A 19901-nucleotide genomic window follows, 5' to 3' on the forward strand; every position below is an offset into this window, starting at 1 on the left:
GCAGGAGAATGGCATGGGCCCAGGAGGCGGAGCTTGCAGTGAGCTGAGATCCGGCCACTGCACTCCAGCCTGGGGGACAGAGCAAGACTCCATCTCAAAAAAAAAAAAAAAAAAAGAAGTGGAATGCAGGTGGAGTTGCGTGCCCTCAAAGTGATGAGGTTCCACGAAACTCCCAGGAATCAAGCCAGGCTACTACTGTATCTCTCCCTTGCAAATAGCATGATTGTTTTAATTACAGTCTGTAGCCACTATTTTTATCTGTGTTAGAATATTTGGATGCAAGACTGGAAAACATTATTCCCATTAATGCCTGTGCACCTTCTTATATAACTTGCTATAGTGTAGAAGGGAACATTTACTCAAAAAATCTATCCAGATGGAGCCAAAGGAGTTAGTTAGGGTTTTAGTTGGGCACTTTGGGTTATAAGGAACAGGACTCATTCAAGGTACTGTGAATTCAGCTTGCTGGGCTTTGTTACCAGATTGCATGCAAACTGCAGCCAGTCTGAAAGACCAGAGGCAAGATAACTGGAGGGTATAAACTGAAAATTCTAAGCCCCCCTTCTGACTGATTGGAACCCTCCTGCCAGCCAAGGGGATTCCAGAGTAAACCTGAAAAACTAGTTAAGGCCATGATGAGAAAGTGGGGTCAGACATGCCTCATTATACTCTCCTTCCTTTGGAATTCAGGTACAACTGACGACTATTAATATTAAAACAGAGATCTTAAGACTAACAAAACAGACTTTTTGCTTGTTTGTTTGTTTGTTTTGAGACAGGGTCTCATTCTGTCACCCAGGTTGGAGTGCAGTGGTGGGGCTACTGCTTACTGCAGCCTCGATCTCTCCTGGGCTCAAAAAATCCTCCCACCTTAGCCTCCCTAGTAGCTAGGGCTGTAGGTGCACAACGCCACACCCGGCTAATTTTTAAATTTTTTTGAAGAGGCAGGATCTCACTATGTTGCCTGAGCTGGTCTCCTGGGCTCAAACGATCTTCCTGCTTCAGCCTCCCAAAATGCTGGGATTACAGGCATGAGCCACTATGCCTGCTCCAAAACAGACTCTTTTTAGCAGTAAGATGCCAAATTCCAACTTGACTCTAGTATAGCATCACATGACAGCAACTCTGAAAAAATTATTTTACCCCAAAATTTATTTCTTTAGCATGTTTTAAAATGGTCCTGGAAAGCTATCTCTTATGGGGGAAATGTACATTTTGTAGAAAGTCTTCCCTTTCCAGGTGTTTTTCTGATCCTGAAGAGATTAGCTGAGAGCCTAGCACCTTGTGAAGGTCGGAAGAGAAAACATTTGCTATCTATTGCCTCTCAGAGTGGCCACCTATGAGACATCATCTAAATAAGAATTTTGGTCTCCATAACCCCTTATCTTAACCCAACCACTTCTTTCTAATGATTAAAAGTCTTTAGATCATAACTTTCAATCAATTGCCATTAAGAAAATCCTTGAATCCACCTAGGACCCAGAAGTCCCCACTTTGAATGGTTCCTCCTGTCCAGACCAAATTGAGGTACACCTTACGTGTGTTGATTGATGTCTTATGTCCCCGTAAAACATGTAAAACCAAGCTGTAACCCAGCCACCATGGGCATATGTTCTCAGGACCTCTTGAGATTGCCTCAGGCCTTGAACACTCATATTTGGCTCAGAATAAACCTCTTTAAATATTTTACAGAGCTTGACTCTTTTTTGCCAACAAGGGAAGTGGCTCATCTTTTCATCCTAGGCCATGTTTTAGCCTTGTGTGTTTGCACTAATCAAAGTCCCTGGTGAAAGGCTGCACAAGGCAGCTTTATTCTGTATCATGTTGCATTCGCCTCTTCAGCCCCCCAGGCATTATGCCAACGGTTACCGATTCTGTTTTTTGCCAGTGACCTTTACAGAAAGCAGTAGGAGCTGATTGGTTATGTGACTTCATCATTTATAAACTATTATAGTAGGATCTTTAATGTTTCATTGTTCCTGTAGTATTAAAAACTGCAGTTACTTTTTTTTTTTTTTTTTTTTCTGAGACGGAGTCTTGCTCTGTCGCCCAGGTCGCAGTGCAGTGGCGCAATCTCGGCTCACTGCAAGCTCCGCCTCCCGGGTTTACGCCATTCTCCTGCCTCAGCCTCCTGAGTAGCTGGGACTACAGGCGCCCGCCACTACGCCCTGCTAGTTTTTTGTATTTTTAGTAGAGACAGGGTTTCACCGTGTTAGCCAGGATGGTCTCAATCTGACCTCGTGATCCGCCCGCCTCGGCCTCCCAAAGAGCTGGGATTACGCCACCACGCCCAGCTGCAATTACTTTTACACCAACCTAGTGGTTCATTATTTGATTATAATACATGTGCATTGTAAAAATTATAAAGTACAATATTTTATAGTATATAGTTCTAATAGTATAAAAATTACTTCAAAAATTATAGTTCTTTTTTTTAAAAAATAATTCTTTTTCAGAGACAGGGTCTCACTGTGTCTCCTAGGCTGAACTGCAGGGTGTGGTCTTCACTCACTGCAGCCTCTACCTTCTGGGCTCAAGTGATCCTCCTGCCTCAGTCTCCCAAGTAGCTGGAACTACAGGCATGCACCACTATACCTTGCTTAATTTTTAATATTTTTTTGTAGAGACAAGGTCTTAATTATTGCCCAGGCTGTCTCAGAATCCTGGGCTCAAGCGGTCTTCCCACCTTGGCTTCCCAAAGTGCTGGGATTACAGTACACTGTTCCTGGCCTAAAAATATAGTTCAAATAATAAAAAAAAGGTTTCTGATTTCTGCCATATCATTCTCATTCCCAAGAGGTAACCATTATTAAATTTAATATGCATCTTTCCTGGCATTTCCTCTGTTAGTATAAGCACAGATAGCATTTTTCTTTGTCTTGCTTATATATAGCTGAAGGCAACACCATGGATACTTACAAATTTAATGGATACTCACTGGAAGGCCCATGAGGTGACTCACACCTGTAATCCCAGCGCTTTGGGAGGCCTAAGTGGGAGGGTCCCTTGAACCCAGGAGTTGTAGACCAGCCTGGGCAACATAGCAAGACCCCCATTTCTATAAAAAAAGCTTAAAAATTAACCTCAAGGCTCAGACCTTAGTTATAGATTTAAAGAAGTTAATCACCATGTCTTTAGATGAATGCACACTTACATGTAATCATATAGCTGAGAAGGTATATAAGCTCTGGAAAACTTTGTAATTTTGAGTTGGCCTGGTGATAATTTCCAGGCCTTCTCCCTGTAACTGGTTGCAGAAATAAAAACTCTCTTCCTCCCCAGTTCATCTGCATCTTGTTATTAGGGCATGAGAAATAGCAGCCTGACCCTCAATTTGGTCTGGAAACCATCATGCCACTGCATTCCAGCATAGGCAACAAAGCAAGGCCCCATGTATCTATCTATCTATCTATCTATCTATCTATCTATCTATCTATCTATATTTTTTGAGACGGAGTCTCACTCTGTTGCCCAGGCTGGAGTGCAATGGCACAATCTCGGCTCACTGCAACCTCCACCTCCCGGGTTCAAGTGATTCTCCTGCCTCAGCCTGCCGACAGCTGGGACAACAGGCGCCCAACACTACGACCAGCTAATTTTTTGTATTTTTTAATAGAGATGGAATTTCACCATGTTGGCTAGGCTGGTCTCAAACTCCTGACCTTGTGATTTGCCCGCCTCGGCCTCCCAAAGTGCTGAGATTACAGGCGTGAGCCACTGCGCCCAGCGTGTATATATGTATATATATTTTAAAGAGCATACTCAGAGAATACTTGGTGATAAAAATGATGATATCAATTGGATTCATTTTTGCACTGTAAACTTCCTGACTTGAGATAAACTAGTTATTAAACATAAAGTGCCTGCAACTGGAGTGAGGAATGTGGTTCAGTGTGTATGAATATGTACAAATTTGTAGCATTGATGAACTCTGTATACCAGAGGGAAAAAATGAACTTCAAAAAAAAATTTCTAAAATGTAAAAATCAGGTCCCTCTCCAAGGAAGTGTGTTTTTGAGTGAGCTTCTCATTTAGATATTGACTCTTAATTAGCATGTTGCAACCTAGCAACAAGATTTCTAACCTGTAGTTATCTGTTGTGAAGTAGCAGCTTTAGTATAACCGTGGTAACTGTCTGTTTACTTGATGGCATGAGCTCTCTTTGAATTAAAAAAAGCCCAAAATAAAAGGTTGGAGGTAATTATATATTTTTTGTTTTCTCATCATAAATGTATTGAATGCACATTTGAGAAATTTTTGAAAACACAGAAGACCATAAAATAGCAGAATTGTCATCTCACCTACTAATGTTAATATTTGTATTTAGTTTTGTATTCTTTAAAATTAATACATGTACTATAATTTGTAATATAGGTTATATTATACTTTTTTGGACAAATTGGGATCATATAGAAAAGTAATTAGTTTTGTGCTATTTTTCATATACTAGGTGCATTTCACCATGTCATTAAATAATTATTTGAGGATATGATTTTAAATGTCTAAATATTATATCAATGTACTATAATTTATTTAGACATTCTAGGTCATTACCTAAATGTAATTTTTAATTCAGAATTATTTCTATTTCATATTATTTCATTGTCAAGTTGTTCTTTAGCTTATAGATGCTCTCAATTATTTGCAGATGTACTACGTAAGAGTATACATGAATTAGAAAAAGGGTTGACAACTCAGGACAGTGAATGACTTCTGCAAATGTGGCCTTCGTGAGAGAAGGATCGAGGGGTATTGCCCACAGGTATCCAGGAGGGGATTGATATAGCTAATCTCTTAGAAACAGAGGTGGGCTTCATAGTGATCAATTCTTCCTACTAGCACCAAAAAGGCCCCTCCTTCCTACCTCTCAAGGTTGACCTTGGTCAGCCTTGACCTTTGAGTTTTAGGTTTTTCAGACCCGCCTCTACAGCCAAGATTAGAATCAATATAACTTCCTGTTGCACATGGAAGCAGCTGTAAATCTAAGAAAATAGCATTACGGGGCATGAGCGGAAATTAAATTAAGCCCCCTCCTGTTGAGGGGCTTCTTTGAGGAATTAGATCACACAAGGTTTGGGGTGATTTTTTTAATAAGTTCAGCCCCATTGTCCTCATTGGTCTGTATCAGAGCAGACTTGAGTCCTGCACAGAAGTCTGAAAGCAGCAAGCTTGTTTGTGGGGAGAGAACGAGCCAACACACTGCTAGGGTCAAGGCCAGCTTCCTAGGTATGCTTGTACACAGGAACCTACACTTAGAAAAGCGCTGAGCTTGGCTTAATAGTCTACTGCTGCTGCCTTGAAATTCTGAAGAAGTTTTTAACAAGGGGACCTGAATATTCCTTTTGCACTGGGCCCCACAGATTATGTAGCTGGTCCTGATTAGGGTGTAGAGTAAGGTATTGCATTAATAAAGTATTTGAATCATTCCTTCCTCAGACCCCTGCCCCAAGGGGATGGAAAAATCCATTCCAGCTGTTCTGACTTTATGCAGGAGCAGGTGCTTGTGACTTTAAGAGATGGGCCTGCAGGGGAAATGGAACAGCTCCTGGAAGACATGGCCTTTTGAGGGTGCTTGGGAGATTTGAGCAGCACATACTAATTGGATACAGATAAAATGCTCTTCAGATTTCAGTTTTCTGCTCTGTTTGCTTAGTTATAACCCAGCCTGTGTTTTATCTTTTGAGGTGGAAAATATGAAAGTCACAGCTTCTCTCTCTCTCTTGTTGAGCATTTATTTTGTGAATACTTATATAAGCATGTATATCAAAGACCCTGTGATCCAGAATTACTGTTTGAAATTCTACAGAGTGGGTGCTCCACCTCTCTTAGCTTTGTCATTCTTTCCCCTGTAGCTCACTCCCCTCTTGGTAAGAAATGAGGCAGGGTCTCTCGGGGATCACCTAATACACTAGTTTATATTCCCAGCACTTTTTAACCAGTGCCCCTTGGGATAAACACAACAAAACCCTCGTGCCTCCTTCATTCGCGTATGTTGAGTTTTATGTTAGTTTGTTGAGTTTTATGTTAGTTTGCATTGTGAAAACAGTCACTTTTTCCCAAATGAAAGTTGTAGAATTGCATGTGCTCTGTAAAGCTATATAAATGATTCTAAGAAACACAGTCTCAAGAACATGACTGCCCTAGAGCCTGCCCTCCCCTAGAGCCTGCCCTCCCCTAATTTAATACTGTTTAAAGCAAGAGTTCCTAACTGTCAGGCTGCAGACAAGTACCTGTCAGTCTGTGGCCTTTTAGGAACTGGGCTGCACAGCACGGGGTGAGCGGCAGGTAAGGGAGCATTTGAGCTCCACCTCCTTTCAGATCAGCTGCAGCATTAGGTTCTCACAGGCACAAGAACCCTATTGCGAACTGCACATGCAAGGGATCTAGGTTGCTTTCTCCTTAAGACAATCTAATGCCTGATGATCTGAGGTGGAACAGTTTCATCCTCAAACCATCCCCCGACCACCCCACCGCCCACCTCTGGTCCATGGAAAAATTATTTTCTATAAAACCAGTCCCTGGTGCCAAAAGGTTGGGGACTGCTGACTTAAAGTACCAAATTTTAAACTGTTACCAGTCTGCCTCCAGCTAAGAACAGATATTGAGATTAAGCATTTAGGAACCTAGAACAATTGTCTGTTAATTTTAATCAAAAAATTGGAAGCTTATATTTTTTATGTCATTTCCTTTTTTTTTAGTATTCCATATGCATCATATTTTTACGAAAGTGTCAGTCTGTAACAGATTGAAAACTAAAAAACAAAGAAAAACTGATTTTTTTCAGCCCTGTCCCCAAGTTGGCAAAACTGATTCTTAACCACAAATGTTTGAGAAGCACTCTCCTAATTAAGAGTCAACAGTATATTTCTTAGACTTCTTAATTCATCTTTCAACAAACAGTGATGAGTTGGGGTGTGTGTGTGTGTGTGTGTGTGTGTGTGTGAGAGAGAGATAAGACTGGTTCCTTCCCCCCAGGTAACGGTGTCATCCTTGAAGACAGCATGATATAGGGGCAGCTAGAATGGGGTTATGAGAACCAGCTATTGAAATTGAGAGGAAAGAGTTGTGGATGGCCTGTTTAAAACAACAACATTCCATAGTAGGCTTGTTGAGAACCATTTTTATCTAGAGATGCTGAAGAGTGGAAGAATGTATGGTACTTATGAAAATAAAATTGCTCCCACCATTCGACACTGAAGGTAGCATCCAAGTATTGGGATTGGTTACATGTCTATCCATGCCCTTCTAATCTTTTCCCCTACTGCCAATAATACCTGTGCCTGAGAGTAACTATAATACTCTTTGAGGTTATGGAACAGAGAACAATGCGTTGTACCCATCTCCTGTCCCAGCCGCCTTCCCTGACAAACCTCCCACATCCTCCACCTCCTTACCCAGAGAACAGCCTCTGCCTGTATTCCCCTTTCATACATAATGTGACTGGCCAACATTAGCCCACGTGTACCTTCACATTGGTTATGGTACCTCTAGCGTGGTACCATATGGAACTCTGGCGCATTTATAGTTATGGAGATGACCCTCACCTGGACATTTCAGCATTCTTCACACTTGCACACAGAGCCATTTTCCTAATCCCTCCCTTGGTCCCCTGGCCAGTATGGTGTGCAAACTGTATTTACCAATCTGTGTGTTGGGCACAAGGGTTTCAATTGGTTAATTAAACCTTTGAATTTGCTTTGTTTTTGTTTGTTTGTTTGTTTGTTTTTTGACAACTGCCAATCTCTGAACTTCTTTCCAAAAGTGGAATAGAGGCTTGTCTTTTCCCTGAATATCTCTGCTTTTGATCTAACTTAATTCCAGATAAATTTCAATACTGATTAAAAAGTGACAAATTACTTCTGAAACTGGAGAAATTGATTTCCCAAGGTAAGCAGTTCCAGATATGAGTTTGGTTTGCATTATTGCCTCACAGTCTTTGAAATGGGATTTTTAGCTGCCTTCTCAAGTCTTGGTCTCCTTTGTAAGATTCATAGACAATTTTAATTATTTAAGGCAGATTTGCTAGAACTTGTAATATTGGAAACTGTGGTACAAAGATGAATTAGTTCTTAAAATAATTCTTGGTTTCTCCCACTGTTCATCAAATTGAGAATTTTGTGGTCCACATTATAAATATTCAGCATAATGTGCTGAACATTATTGTAGGCTTTGAGACTCCCAAGATAAATAAGGCAGTGCTTGTCCTCAAATTGCCCAGGGTCTGGTGGGAAGAAACCGTACTTTTTTATTTTTGAAGTAGGAAACAATGTAGTAATTATCTTAGTGTAATATAAGTCAAGATGGTTGGCAAAACCCAAAAAAGCGAAGTTAATTGCCAGGAGATTTGGGGGCTTGAGTGTTGAGAGCATTGGTTGGGAGCATGCCGGAGAAAACAGGGACACATGCATTAGGTGACCTTGACTTGGATATTGAGGGAAATAGAAGTTTGCCAGAATGAGAAACACTTGTGCAAAGCCTTGGAGGCTTTAAAAAGTAACAAGCAAACAAACAAGGCTCATTAAAGAAGTGTAAAAGTTATGGTATGGCTAGAGAGTTTATAGGCATGTCAGCAGCTGCTTCTGAATGTTTCCATTTAATTACTTTCTGCCTAGTATCATGTAAGTGTTAAGACTTCTAGAGAATGTATCACTTACATCTAAGGAGCAGCAGCCAGAAGAACAGGTGGCAGCAGGTGGCCTACAGAAACCTACCATCTTCCCAGATAGTAAGCCAGGCATGGAAGTGATGCACGGGAGAGCAAGTACTGAGCCAAAAGTCTTGCATGTGTATAGAAGATATATAAAGAAGTAAATCCAAGGATACTGCGTCTCTGGCTTTGGGGAGATCAGTGAATATTTGCTCAAATGAATGGAAATCCAGTATGTATATAGATGGAAGCTTCTAGATGGTGAATTCTGTCTAACTGTACCTCTTAGCAAATGTCACCACAATGGGAAAGGCAAATAACTCACAGAAAAGGAAATTGGAATGGCCAACAAACAGGAAAATTAATTAATAATCAGAGGAATGCAAATTTAAATCGCAAGTAGGTACCATTTCTCACTCTAGAAATTGGTGAAAATAAAAAAAATCTGGTAATACTAAGTATTGCAGATATTATGGAGAAACAGGTATTCCCACACTTTCTTGAGCACTTTAGAGAGCAATTTTGTAATATCTAATGAGGTGTAGAAATGCATTGACCCTGGGACCTGACAATTCCATTCTAAAGAAATATGCTTAGGTGCTTAAGGATTTATGCAAACAGAATATGATTACAGTTACATAATAGAGCAAAAACTGTGGATAAATCCAATGTCCTTTACTAGGAAAACAGATAAGTTGTAATATACTTACATAGTGGAATATTGCACAATATTTTAAAATGAATGCATCAGATTTACAAGTATATTCTGGATAAATTTTACAAACATATTGATTGAAAAAAATAAGCTGCAGTGTAACCTACAGCAAATTTGTAAAATACTCATCAGTTTTAAATGTTTTATATGAAAAACATATGGGTCAGTAAAAATATAAGGACCTGGATAGGAAGAATACAAAACCATTTAAGAATGGTTAATGGAGAGAGGGAAATGGGATTAAGGGAGTACAAAGGGAACCTCACTGTGTCTGTTACCTTTTCTTTCTGTTAAAAAGACAAAAAAGTAGATCTGAAGCAGGTAAGGCAAAATGTTAAAAACAAACAAACAAAACAGAGTAGTGGTACATGTATTTTGTAATTTCCTATACTTTTCTATTGTTTTGAATAATTCATCACACAATAGTGCTTAATGCATACTAGGCACTTTCTAGGGTAGATACTATTATTTCTTTATCAGGAAGCAGGGGCACAGAGAGATTAAGGGACTGACTGGTATGTAAGCTGAGGCTGAGCCCAGTCCCCTGACCACTATGCCATGTACTTCCTGGATCTCTGCTTCATTTCAGACCGGCTTCAGGACTAATGGAGTAGGGGAAGCCAAGTGATCTTTAGGATCCTGTCCAGTTTACTTAGCCCTGATCATCAGTAGATGGATCGATCATTTCCATGAGCATATTTCTGCATGGCAACACTCTCCTGACACAGCCCTGCCTGCAGAGGGCTGATGGGGGTTTCTCTGCAGCACTGTGGACCTGCCACCTGTTCCAGCTCCCAGCCCGGCTGCAGCTGTGCAGTGGTGACTGTGCATCACACATCTTCCAGTGCCCACAACCAAATGGGAAGTGAATATGGAACAATTTTGCCAAGTGTTTTCTGAATCTCCTTGAAAACAGCACTTTTACTTTATAAGATGCCACTGTACTAATGTAATAGGTAGATGCAGATAAGAGTTATTTTGAGGGCTGTAATTTGATTTCGTTATCTTAGGCAATCAAGATTGTTTAACACCAGGAATAGCTGACTAGAACAGCTGCTAAAACAGCGCTTTGTGTGGGAAATGAAGAAAAGGTTCAGTATTTTGACAGCCATTTCAAAGGTATGAGTAATAAGACTTTTAAGAAAATCCTAATTGTTGCTCCTTTTGCGGGGGGGCAGGGCAAGGGGATTCTCTAGACCAGATTTCCCATCTCCTAGTATTCTACATCGATAGAGGACAAAGAAGGAGTATTTCCTTTTTCCCAGGGTCTTCACTTCATGCACCGATAGAGTTTAGATAGCATGGTGATAATTTATTATTTGGGTTTTTTTTTTTTTAAACACACACACACACACACACCTAACTTGTCCATTTATCATCAGACATGTTTAGTGCTTACTGGGCTCCAAAGTGCAGGGCCTGTGGATCCAAAATAATCAACTAGACCCTGCCCTCAAGGAACTCTCAGTCTGGAGAGAAGAGGAAAAAATGAGACAAGGCAAAATGTGCAAGTAAACTTAAACAAATGTAATAGGCATTATAGAGGCAGAACTGGGAGGAAGAGTACAGTAGGAAAAAGGTGGCATTCAAAGATTAGGAGTTTGCTATTTGAGGTCGGTTGGGGGGACAAGAGCAGACAGATAAGCACATTTTGAGTGATCAGTGTTATCCAGGTGTGAAAGGACTCAGCACTTCTGGGTTAATATGGCAAGAGTCTATTTCTTGATTTGACTGGCCAACTGCGTACCTCAGTTCACAATATTACTTTCTGTTTGGATATCCAGTGCCTTAAATGTTCAGGGAATTTTCACAGAAATTTTCTCATTTAAATGTACCTAATGTGAATATCCTGATATACTTTCTGTAATTTACTTGAAAATATTTCAGCATGTACCTGTGCTACGTACAAGTATATCTGTTAGTTTTCATCCAAGTCTTAGTGGAAGTTTGTGGTGCCAGTCGTGAATGCAGAGGTAGGGTTGGTGAACTTGCATCTAATGAGAAACCCTCACTCCAGGGGGCTTTCTTTAGGCAACTTGGTTTTCTTTATCTCTAATTGACACCAGAGGCTTTGTTAATTAGAATGGTTTATGTTGAGGTTGGATTTTAATTGGGAACATTGTGGTGATGGAGCTATGTGGATTGGGTTGGACCTTTTCAGAGGTCTTCCTTCTTTTGTGTTACAGAGGACAAAAGTTCAGTGAGCCATTAAGGATGATAAAACTGAGGCTCCAGGAGGAAGTGGCAGAGCCAGGATTGAAGCATTCCAGAACCAGGACTGCCCCTGTCCACTGCTCTGCCTTGCCCAGTCAATTATGCTTGCCCTTGAAAGAGTCTTGGTCTATGATGACACTCAGAGGCTTATTAAACCACACAGGCTGATTCTTTTGTTTGTTTGTTTGTTTGAGACAGAGTCTTGCTCTGTTGCCCAGGCTGGAGTGTAGGGGCATGATCTCGGCTCACTGCAACCTCCGCCTCCCAGGTTCAAGCAATTCTCATGCCTCAGCCTCCCTGGAAGCTGGGATTACAGGTGCACACCATTGTGCCTGGCTAATTTTTTTTAGATTTTTAATAGAGAAGGGGTTTCACCATGTTGGCCAGGCTCTTCTTGAACTTCTGGCCTCCAGTGATCCACCTGCCCCGGCCTCCTGAAGTGCTGGGATTACAGGTGTGAGTCACCACGCCCAGCCCACAAGCTGATCCTTGATTGCAACCCTCTAAACCCAGACTAAAGTTTGTATGCCTTAGAACCAACATATATGACACTTGTAGTAGTTTCAGCATTTTCTTATTTTGATTCAAGATGTGAGAGGTATTACAAACACTCAATTATGAGTGATGCATTTGTGTGTCTAGTTAACAGAGAAGGAAATTTCGTGTTCTCGGCTAGCACTGTTCCACTATTTTCTGCTTTTCCTATTACATTCTTCCATCTGTAGGTAACTGAAAAGTCATTTAAGAAATTAGAGGTCTCTGTAGCAAATCCAAGTCACAGTAAAGCAAACAAAAATGCATGTGCGTGTGATATAATGTGGAAATCTACCCCCTTGGAAGACTTTGCAGGCTGTAAAAATTTCATTTTTAATGTATTTCTTACAGGCCAGAGCTAACAAGTTAATTTCTACTGAGCAAAAGTTTTTTTGTTTGTTTTCATCCTGGTATGTTGAGGTCAGCTAATGGTCACTGTGGTTTGGAGTGAATCTAAATGGATTTTTTGCCGTTGGACAAAGACCAAGGACAACTGTAGGACTTCTGCATGGTCTACCTCACTTAGGCTTCTTGATTAATAACCCTAGTTCAGGAAGGCAAGGGCGATTATGACCACTTTACAACTGAGGAAATCAAAGCAACGAGAAGTTAAATGGCCTGTCCCACTCCACAGAACTGGTTATAACAGAGTCAGAGACAGAATTGAGCTCTTCCGAACATGAGTTGACTAGATCATAGCTCCTTCCATGACACCAGGATGCCAGAGCAGAGGGAAGTGAATTTCAGTGGCGTTGTGCATATCAGGGTCTTATTTGGTATGGCCAGAACCAAACCTCAAGACATTATTACAAAATAATACAACAAGAGGTACCGGTGGCAACATTTTCAGAATTTGTGCCTCAGATTCAGCGAAACTTCAGGAAAAGCCTGCAGTCTGGCACTGAGCTTTGCTTCTTTCAGTATCAACAGTTGCAAAGCAAGGGAGGCTGGGGGCCTTCAGCCTCCATCTCCCAGCTTCAAATACCATTAGTTCTATCCCAAAGTCATCCTCTATAAACATGCGATCTAAATAGAGGTAAAATTAGATAAAAGTATCTTAGGTTTTTTTCAGGTGGCTTAACCCCTCATTCCAAACAGCCTATTACCCCTAAGTCTTATTACCGTCAGTCTTCAAAAACAATCCTGGGGTAGTAATGGTGTCTCCATCTGGCAATTGAGAAAAGCGAGATTTTGGAAATAAGATGTCTTGGGCTAATAGTGTCAACTGTTCTGGGTTACTAATTGGTCCTTCTGAGTCCAAGCCCTGCTATATACTGGGTTCCATGTAGCTTTAGAATAACTATGGGCATTTACATTATGGGAATCTTTTGGATTCATCTTTCCAATTAAGGGATCTAGTTTATTATACCTTGGAGAATGTGTGTGTGTAATCCATGTTATTTTAAAATACTGTAGAAAACGTTTGATGTCTAATCCCGCTTAAGTGTGGTTAAAAGAGAAATTTGCACTGATGACAGGCTCCCTTCCAGTTTGAAGCTGTCAGAATCCTTGTACTGTCACCACCACACCTGACAAGTTGTCTGGGAACATTGGAAAAGGATTGCTGAGTGAGAAACAGGGTTGTGCATTCTCCGCATGGCTGGAGTGCCTCAGCCGGGTCATCTGGGCAGACTTCACCTTAGAGGCACCTTCCACCTTTGCTCACTAAGCTGCCTTCTGCTCTTAATTTCCTTTTCCTTGTCAGTTTTCCTCCTAGAAAGAGAAGGTACAGCCTGTTCTTAAGTGAGCACTGGTATACTGGGCATTTGTATTCCTTACAAATAAATTGCTAAATTCATTTGCTGAACATTCAGGCTTGTCTGGACTTGACGATGTGAACAAGTTTTCACATGGGCCTGGTAAACCCTGGATAAGCGGATCACTGGGGTTCTTGACTCAAAGAACTAAACTTTGTGCTAAAAATGCAGACCCTGATCCTCAACCTTATTCCTGCATCATTTCATAGCATAGACCAACTCTGATTAGCCCTGGTTATCGTGACTGACGTCACAAATGGCAGAGGACTCTGCTGTTGAAATGGGAAGATCCCTCTGTTTTCTGGCGCTGGCTCCCTCCTAAACACAGTGCCAAAGCACTGCCTGACCTTCTCCTCCACTCGATGATAAATGCCCTGGGGATGCTGTCTTATTCAGTTTTGTGCCCACAGGGTTTGTCTTGCACATAGTAGGAATTTAATTAGTGTTTGCTGAGCTGAATTGTACTAATTTTTTAAACATAAATGGAAAGTGGAGCAGATGAAAATAACATGTGGGGCAGCCTGGCAGACTGAATCGGATAAGCACGACTGGTTCTTGTGACCTTGTCAAGTTGTGCAACTTGTGCAGAGCCAGCATCATCTTAAATGAAATTTTTCAAGGCGTGGTGCAATGGGAGATGGGGTTGTTGGGAGAGCTCATGAAAGGGCATGTTCACGCTGCCCCTGGGAATTTGGGAAAGTACTAAGGCAATTCTTACCTGTTTCTCCCCATATTCCACCCTCAGGCCTGCTGGTGGGCACACTTGATGTTGTGTTGGACTCCAGTGCCCGGGTCGCTCCTTACCGAATCTTGTACCAGACTCCAGACTCCCTGGTCTACTGGACCATCGCCTGTGGTAAGCAAATGCATCCTGAAATATGCAAGTTTTAAAAGAAACGTTAGGGTTAACAACTTTTTATCAGAAGGAAAGGAGTGTGTACTTGCTGAATGCAATCAGTGGTATTTTAGGGTGATTAACCTTAGTCATTTCAACACATGAACCCAAAGTCTCAGTGGCTTAACACAACGAAAGTTTCTTTCTCACTTGGATAGAGTCGTGTTGGGATTATGTGGCCTCCTCCATGTGTAGTGACACTCTGGAACACAAGGCCTCCAAGGTCAGCATACAAGGGAAGAGTGCGAGGGTGGAGCACATCTGTGTTTAACTTCCTTGGCCCAGAAGTGGCATACTCCGCCTTCCGTTCCACTCACACTTAGTGGCCAAGACTAGTCATGTGGGCGCAACCTCACTGCAGAGGAAGCTGGGAAATGAAGAAGGATGTGTGGAATACTTGGGTGCACTAAGTAATATTTGGTATATCCTAGCATAGTACTTCCTACTGAGTAGGGATTCTTTAGTTCTCCTAATGATAATCAGTAATGCTGTGCTCTGCTTAAAATAGTAGTCAACAGTCTTGCTTTGGCTGGTCCGATGGTTGTGAGCTATTTCCATTCATCACAGTCAGTTGCAGATGGAACTCCTTTTCTACTCTGTCCCCACTTCTCACTACTGCACTTGACTAGTCTTAAATTATTTTTGTTGTTTTTCCAGATGAAGTCTCACTCTGTCGCCCAGGCTGGAGTGCAGTGGCATGATCCCAGCTCACCACAATCTCTACCTCCCGGGTTCAAGCAATTCTCCTACCTCAGCCTCCCGAGTAGCTGGGATTACAGGCGCCTACCACCATGCCAGCTAATTTTTGTGTTTTTACTAGAGATGGGGTTTCACCATGTTGGCCAGGCTGGTCTCGAACTTCTGACCTCAAGCGATCTGCCTACCTCGGCCTCCCAAAGTGCTGGGATTACAGGTGTGAGCCACTGCACCCAGCAAAAAAAAATTTTTAATCTTACTTTTACTGGATCTCTCATAAGAACTTCTAGTTCAAATCGGCCAAGTTTTTTGTTGTTGTTGTTTTTGAGATGGAGTCTTGCTCTGTTGCCCAGGCTAGAGTGCAGTTGCGCGATCTTGGCTCACTGCAGCCTCCGCCTCCCGGGTTCAAGTGATTCTCCCGTCTCAGCCACCCAAGTAGCTGGGATTACAGGCTCGTGCCACCACGCCCAGCTAAGTTTTGTATTTTTAGTAGAGATGAGGTTTCACCATGTTGGTCAGGCTGGTCTTGAACATCTGACCTCAGGTGATCTGCCCCCGTCAACCTCCCAAAGGGCTGGGATTACAGGCATGAACCACTGTGCCTGGACTTTTTTTTTTTCTTCTCTACAATTTCTTTTTTTGTAGAGATGGTGCCTCTCTGGGTTGCCCAGCCTGGTCCTGAACTCTTGCTTTGGCCTCCCAAAGTGCTGGGATTTCAATCATGACCCACTGCAATTGGCCCAAAATGGCCAAGTTTTTGTTTGCATGTGGCTTTTAAAACAGCCATAAGAAAAGTAAGGTCACTATATGAACACTTTTTTTAACTTTTATTTTTTCACCTCTACTTGATTGACAGGAAAGTTGAGCAGATTGTTCAGAGAACTCTCATCTGTACCACCCCCAATGCAGAGTTTCACTATTACTAACATCTTACTGTGGTGCGTTTGTTATAATTAATGAACCAGTGTTGATACATTATTTGTAAGGAAAGTCCGTTGTTCAGATTTCCCTCATTTTCTTTTTCTGTTTCAGTATCCCATCTGGTATAACATTATAGTTAGTCGGTCATATCCCGTTAGGCTCCTCTTGGCTGTGGAAGTTTCTCCGATTTTCCTGGGCTTGGATGATCTTGACAGTTTTGAAAGATACTGATCCAGTATGTTTTGGCATGCTCCTCAATTGGAATTTGTTTGATATTTTTCTCATGATTAGACAGGGGCGTAGATTTAGATCACAGAGATAAAGGGCCATTTTGTTTCATAGTGCCAAGTGTACATTTTATCAACGTGATTTATGACTGTGGGCCTCCTTGATCACCTCCCTGAAATAGTGTTTTTTTAGGTTTCTCCACTGTAAAGTTACTCTGTTCTTCCCCTTTTTAAACTATTCTCTTTGGAGGGAAATCACTATGTGCAGTCCATACTTAAGGAGCAGGGATTTTTCTCTCCTTTAGGGTAGACTGTCTACAAAATTTGTGGAGAATTCTTTTGCACAGTAAATTTATCTCTTCTCCCTCATTTATTTATTTAATTATTTATGTCACTATAGACTCATGCCTATTTATTTCATCTTCTGGGTTATAATCCAACACTACTTTATTCTTTGCTCAAATTGTTCCGGCTTCAGCCATTGGGAGCTTTTTCAGTTGACTTCATTCATTTTTAAAATTGATGTTTACTTGGTAGGAAGTGCTGTGCTGGGATCTAAAAATATAAAGACAATTATATTTTGTCTCTGCTCTTGAGAAACGTACAGTCTAGTGAGGATACAAGTAAATAGTCAATTACAGCCCAGTGTGAACCAGTGCCTTACGGTTCCATTGAATTTCTAGGCATCCAACTAAACAGAGGAATATAGGCTGGCCTCCTACAGAATTAGAAGAGGTTATCTAGGTGTGATTTCAGGCGGCTGGCAAGCTCCCTTGCCTGGGTAATTCTCCCTCAGGGATCTAGTAGTACCTGAAATTCTAACATTGTAATTATGTCTCTCCCGCTCCCCGCCGGAGACGGAGTCTTGCCCTGTTGCCCAGGCTGGAGTGCAGTGGCACAATCTCAGCTCACTGCAACATCTGCCTCCTGGATTCAAGCGATTCTCTTGCCTCAGCCTCCTGAGTAGCTGGGATTACAGACACGCGCCACCATGCCCGGCCAATTTTTGTATTTTTAGTAGACACGGGGTTTTACTATGTTGGTCAGGCTGGTCTCGAACTCCTGACCTCGTGATCCGCCCACCTTGGCCTCCCAAATGCTGGGATTACAGGCATGAGCCACCATACCAGACCATAATTATGTCTTTTTAAATGTATTCTGAGATGCAAACAGCCCAATGAGAGACAATTAACTGTAACCATTGTTTACACACCCCATGAACGAAGGCATGGCTTCAAGGTTCAGAGCAGTGGGAAAACCCATCTAGAAGTGAAGAATGGGGATTGAGTGAGAGGAAGGTGATAAAGGATTAAGGAAGAGGAAGCTGGGACTCTGACCTGGACAGACTTACCAGTGTAACCCAGGGTCCTGGAAGACAGTGTTCCAGTCTTCTCTGCACGTTTACCCACCACAGAGGGAGCCCATAGAAGGGAAAGTACCATCTGGCCTGCCATAGTTGATTGGGTAAGCATCACATTTAGTTGGCAAACAATCTAGAATCATGTTTCGTAGCCAGCAGATGAAGAACTAAAAAGAAAGAAGTTAAAAGCCAGGGAAAGCCACCACCTCATGAGGTGTGGAAAGGATGCCGCCACCTCCTTCTCTCTCGCTCACTTTCCAGCAATCCTGCCGCAAGTGCCCAACTGCTTGCGAGATCCTTTGCAGGCAGGAGGTCTTCAGAGCCCCTCAGATCTCTCCTTACAGCCCTCCAGCCTCCTGGTCTTCCCACCTCAATTTCTGGTGATGTAAGGAACTGGTTTGTGTCTCCTGTGACTTTTCCTCTGACCCTGAGCCATCACCTTTGTTGTCTCTGACATTTATCATGTTATTGCCTGACGTTACTACTCCTCAGTCTGATTCTGGGGCTTTGCCATGGTATTGCTATGACACAGATCTTCCTGTGAATACTCCTATGGGATAGAATTGGGTGTTACAAAGCTGAGTTATTCCTGAATTATTTGCTGAGCCAAGGCTAAGGAACACTAAGCTGTAAATGCTGATGGCATAATTTATTGTCCAAAGTGATGTGTAGTTTTCTTTTCCCAGTGGTACCTGTCACAATGAAATCACTGCATGATTTCATTATAATAAACCCAGAATGATTTTAGTTTTTGTATATATTGATTATCCATAGAGATAGCTCCAGAATTTCTTTATGGAAGCCTGAGCAACAGAACAAGACAAGTGTTGTGAAAGTGGTTTTGTGTTGTTGTTGTGTTTTGTTGCATTTTGTATTGTTTTTTTGAGGCAGTGTCTTACTCTGTCCCCCAGGCTGGAGTTCAGTGGCGTGATCTCGGCTCACTGCAACCTCTGCCTCCCAGGCTCAAATGATCCTCCCACCTCTGCCTCCCAAGTAGCTGGGACTACAGGCAGGCACCACCGTTCCCTGCTAATTTATTTATTTATATTTTTGGTAGAGACAGGGTTTCGCCATGTTGCCCAGCCTGATCTTAAACTCCTGTGCTTAAGCCATCCACCTGCCTCAGCTTCCCAAAGTGCTAGGATTACAGGTGTGAGCCACCGCAAGAGGCCACCATTAATTGTTCTTTCTTAGTGATTTCCATTTCAAATCCAAGTTACTGGCTCCCTTTCATAAGATTTTAAGAGCAGAAGCTACTCCCTTAAGATTTTTAAAATGTATCTGTACCTTATTGTTTGTAAATTTAATGTTATTTTTCATAAACTACAAAGTTAGTATGGGATAGGAAAATATATTAAAAACTTCTGATTTGCTAGGATTTTATGAAATATTCCTATAAAAGAAACTTCTGCAGACAACTGGGTAAGTCTAACTCACTGCCTTGTGGAATCCATGGGATTCTAAATCCTTTTCTATAAATCTTGATCTTGTCATGTGTTTTGTAAATCTTTAATAAGCATAAATTGAATTAAAGGGAGCATCTGCCACCAATGTCTTGACATAGACCACATAGAGCAGTAGTAGTGTTATTGGTAAATCCTAGCTGTATGATTTGCCTTAGACTTGACCCACATGAAATCAGGCAGGAGGACTCTTTCGGACCATCTTACTGCCACTATAATAAGCACCTGACCCTGGGCAATATGAATCATACAGAAAGTGGGGTGGAGGTACCACGAATTATTTGATGAGACATTATTTTCATATGCCTCCTCTTTTTATTTTTTTTATTTTTTTGAGACGGACTCTTGCCCTGCCACCCAGGCTAGAGTACAGTGGCACAATCTCGGCTCATTGCAACCTCTGCCTCCTGGATTCAAGTGATTCTCCTGCCTCAGCCTCCCAAGTAGCTGGGATTACAGGTGCCTGCCACCA

The 19901-nt window shown here is 41.8% G+C and overlaps 1 protein-coding gene across 1 annotated transcript in view; it reads left to right on the top strand.

The window, feature by feature from the left end:
• TBC1D9 (TBC1 domain family member 9) overlaps positions 1-19901 on the top strand; it is a 136225-nt gene that overhangs the window by 39455 nt on the left and 76869 nt on the right. Inside the window, exon 2 of the mRNA XM_023225960.3 lies at positions 14613-14723. Within this exon, the coding sequence (XP_023081728.1) occupies positions 14613-14723 (111 nt within the window). The remainder of the gene's footprint in view (positions 1-14612; positions 14724-19901) is intronic.

Source organism: Piliocolobus tephrosceles, chromosome 3, assembly GCF_002776525.5.
Source record: "Piliocolobus tephrosceles isolate RC106 chromosome 3, ASM277652v3, whole genome shotgun sequence".
Classification (NCBI taxonomy): Eukaryota; Metazoa; Chordata; class Mammalia; order Primates; family Cercopithecidae; genus Piliocolobus; species Piliocolobus tephrosceles.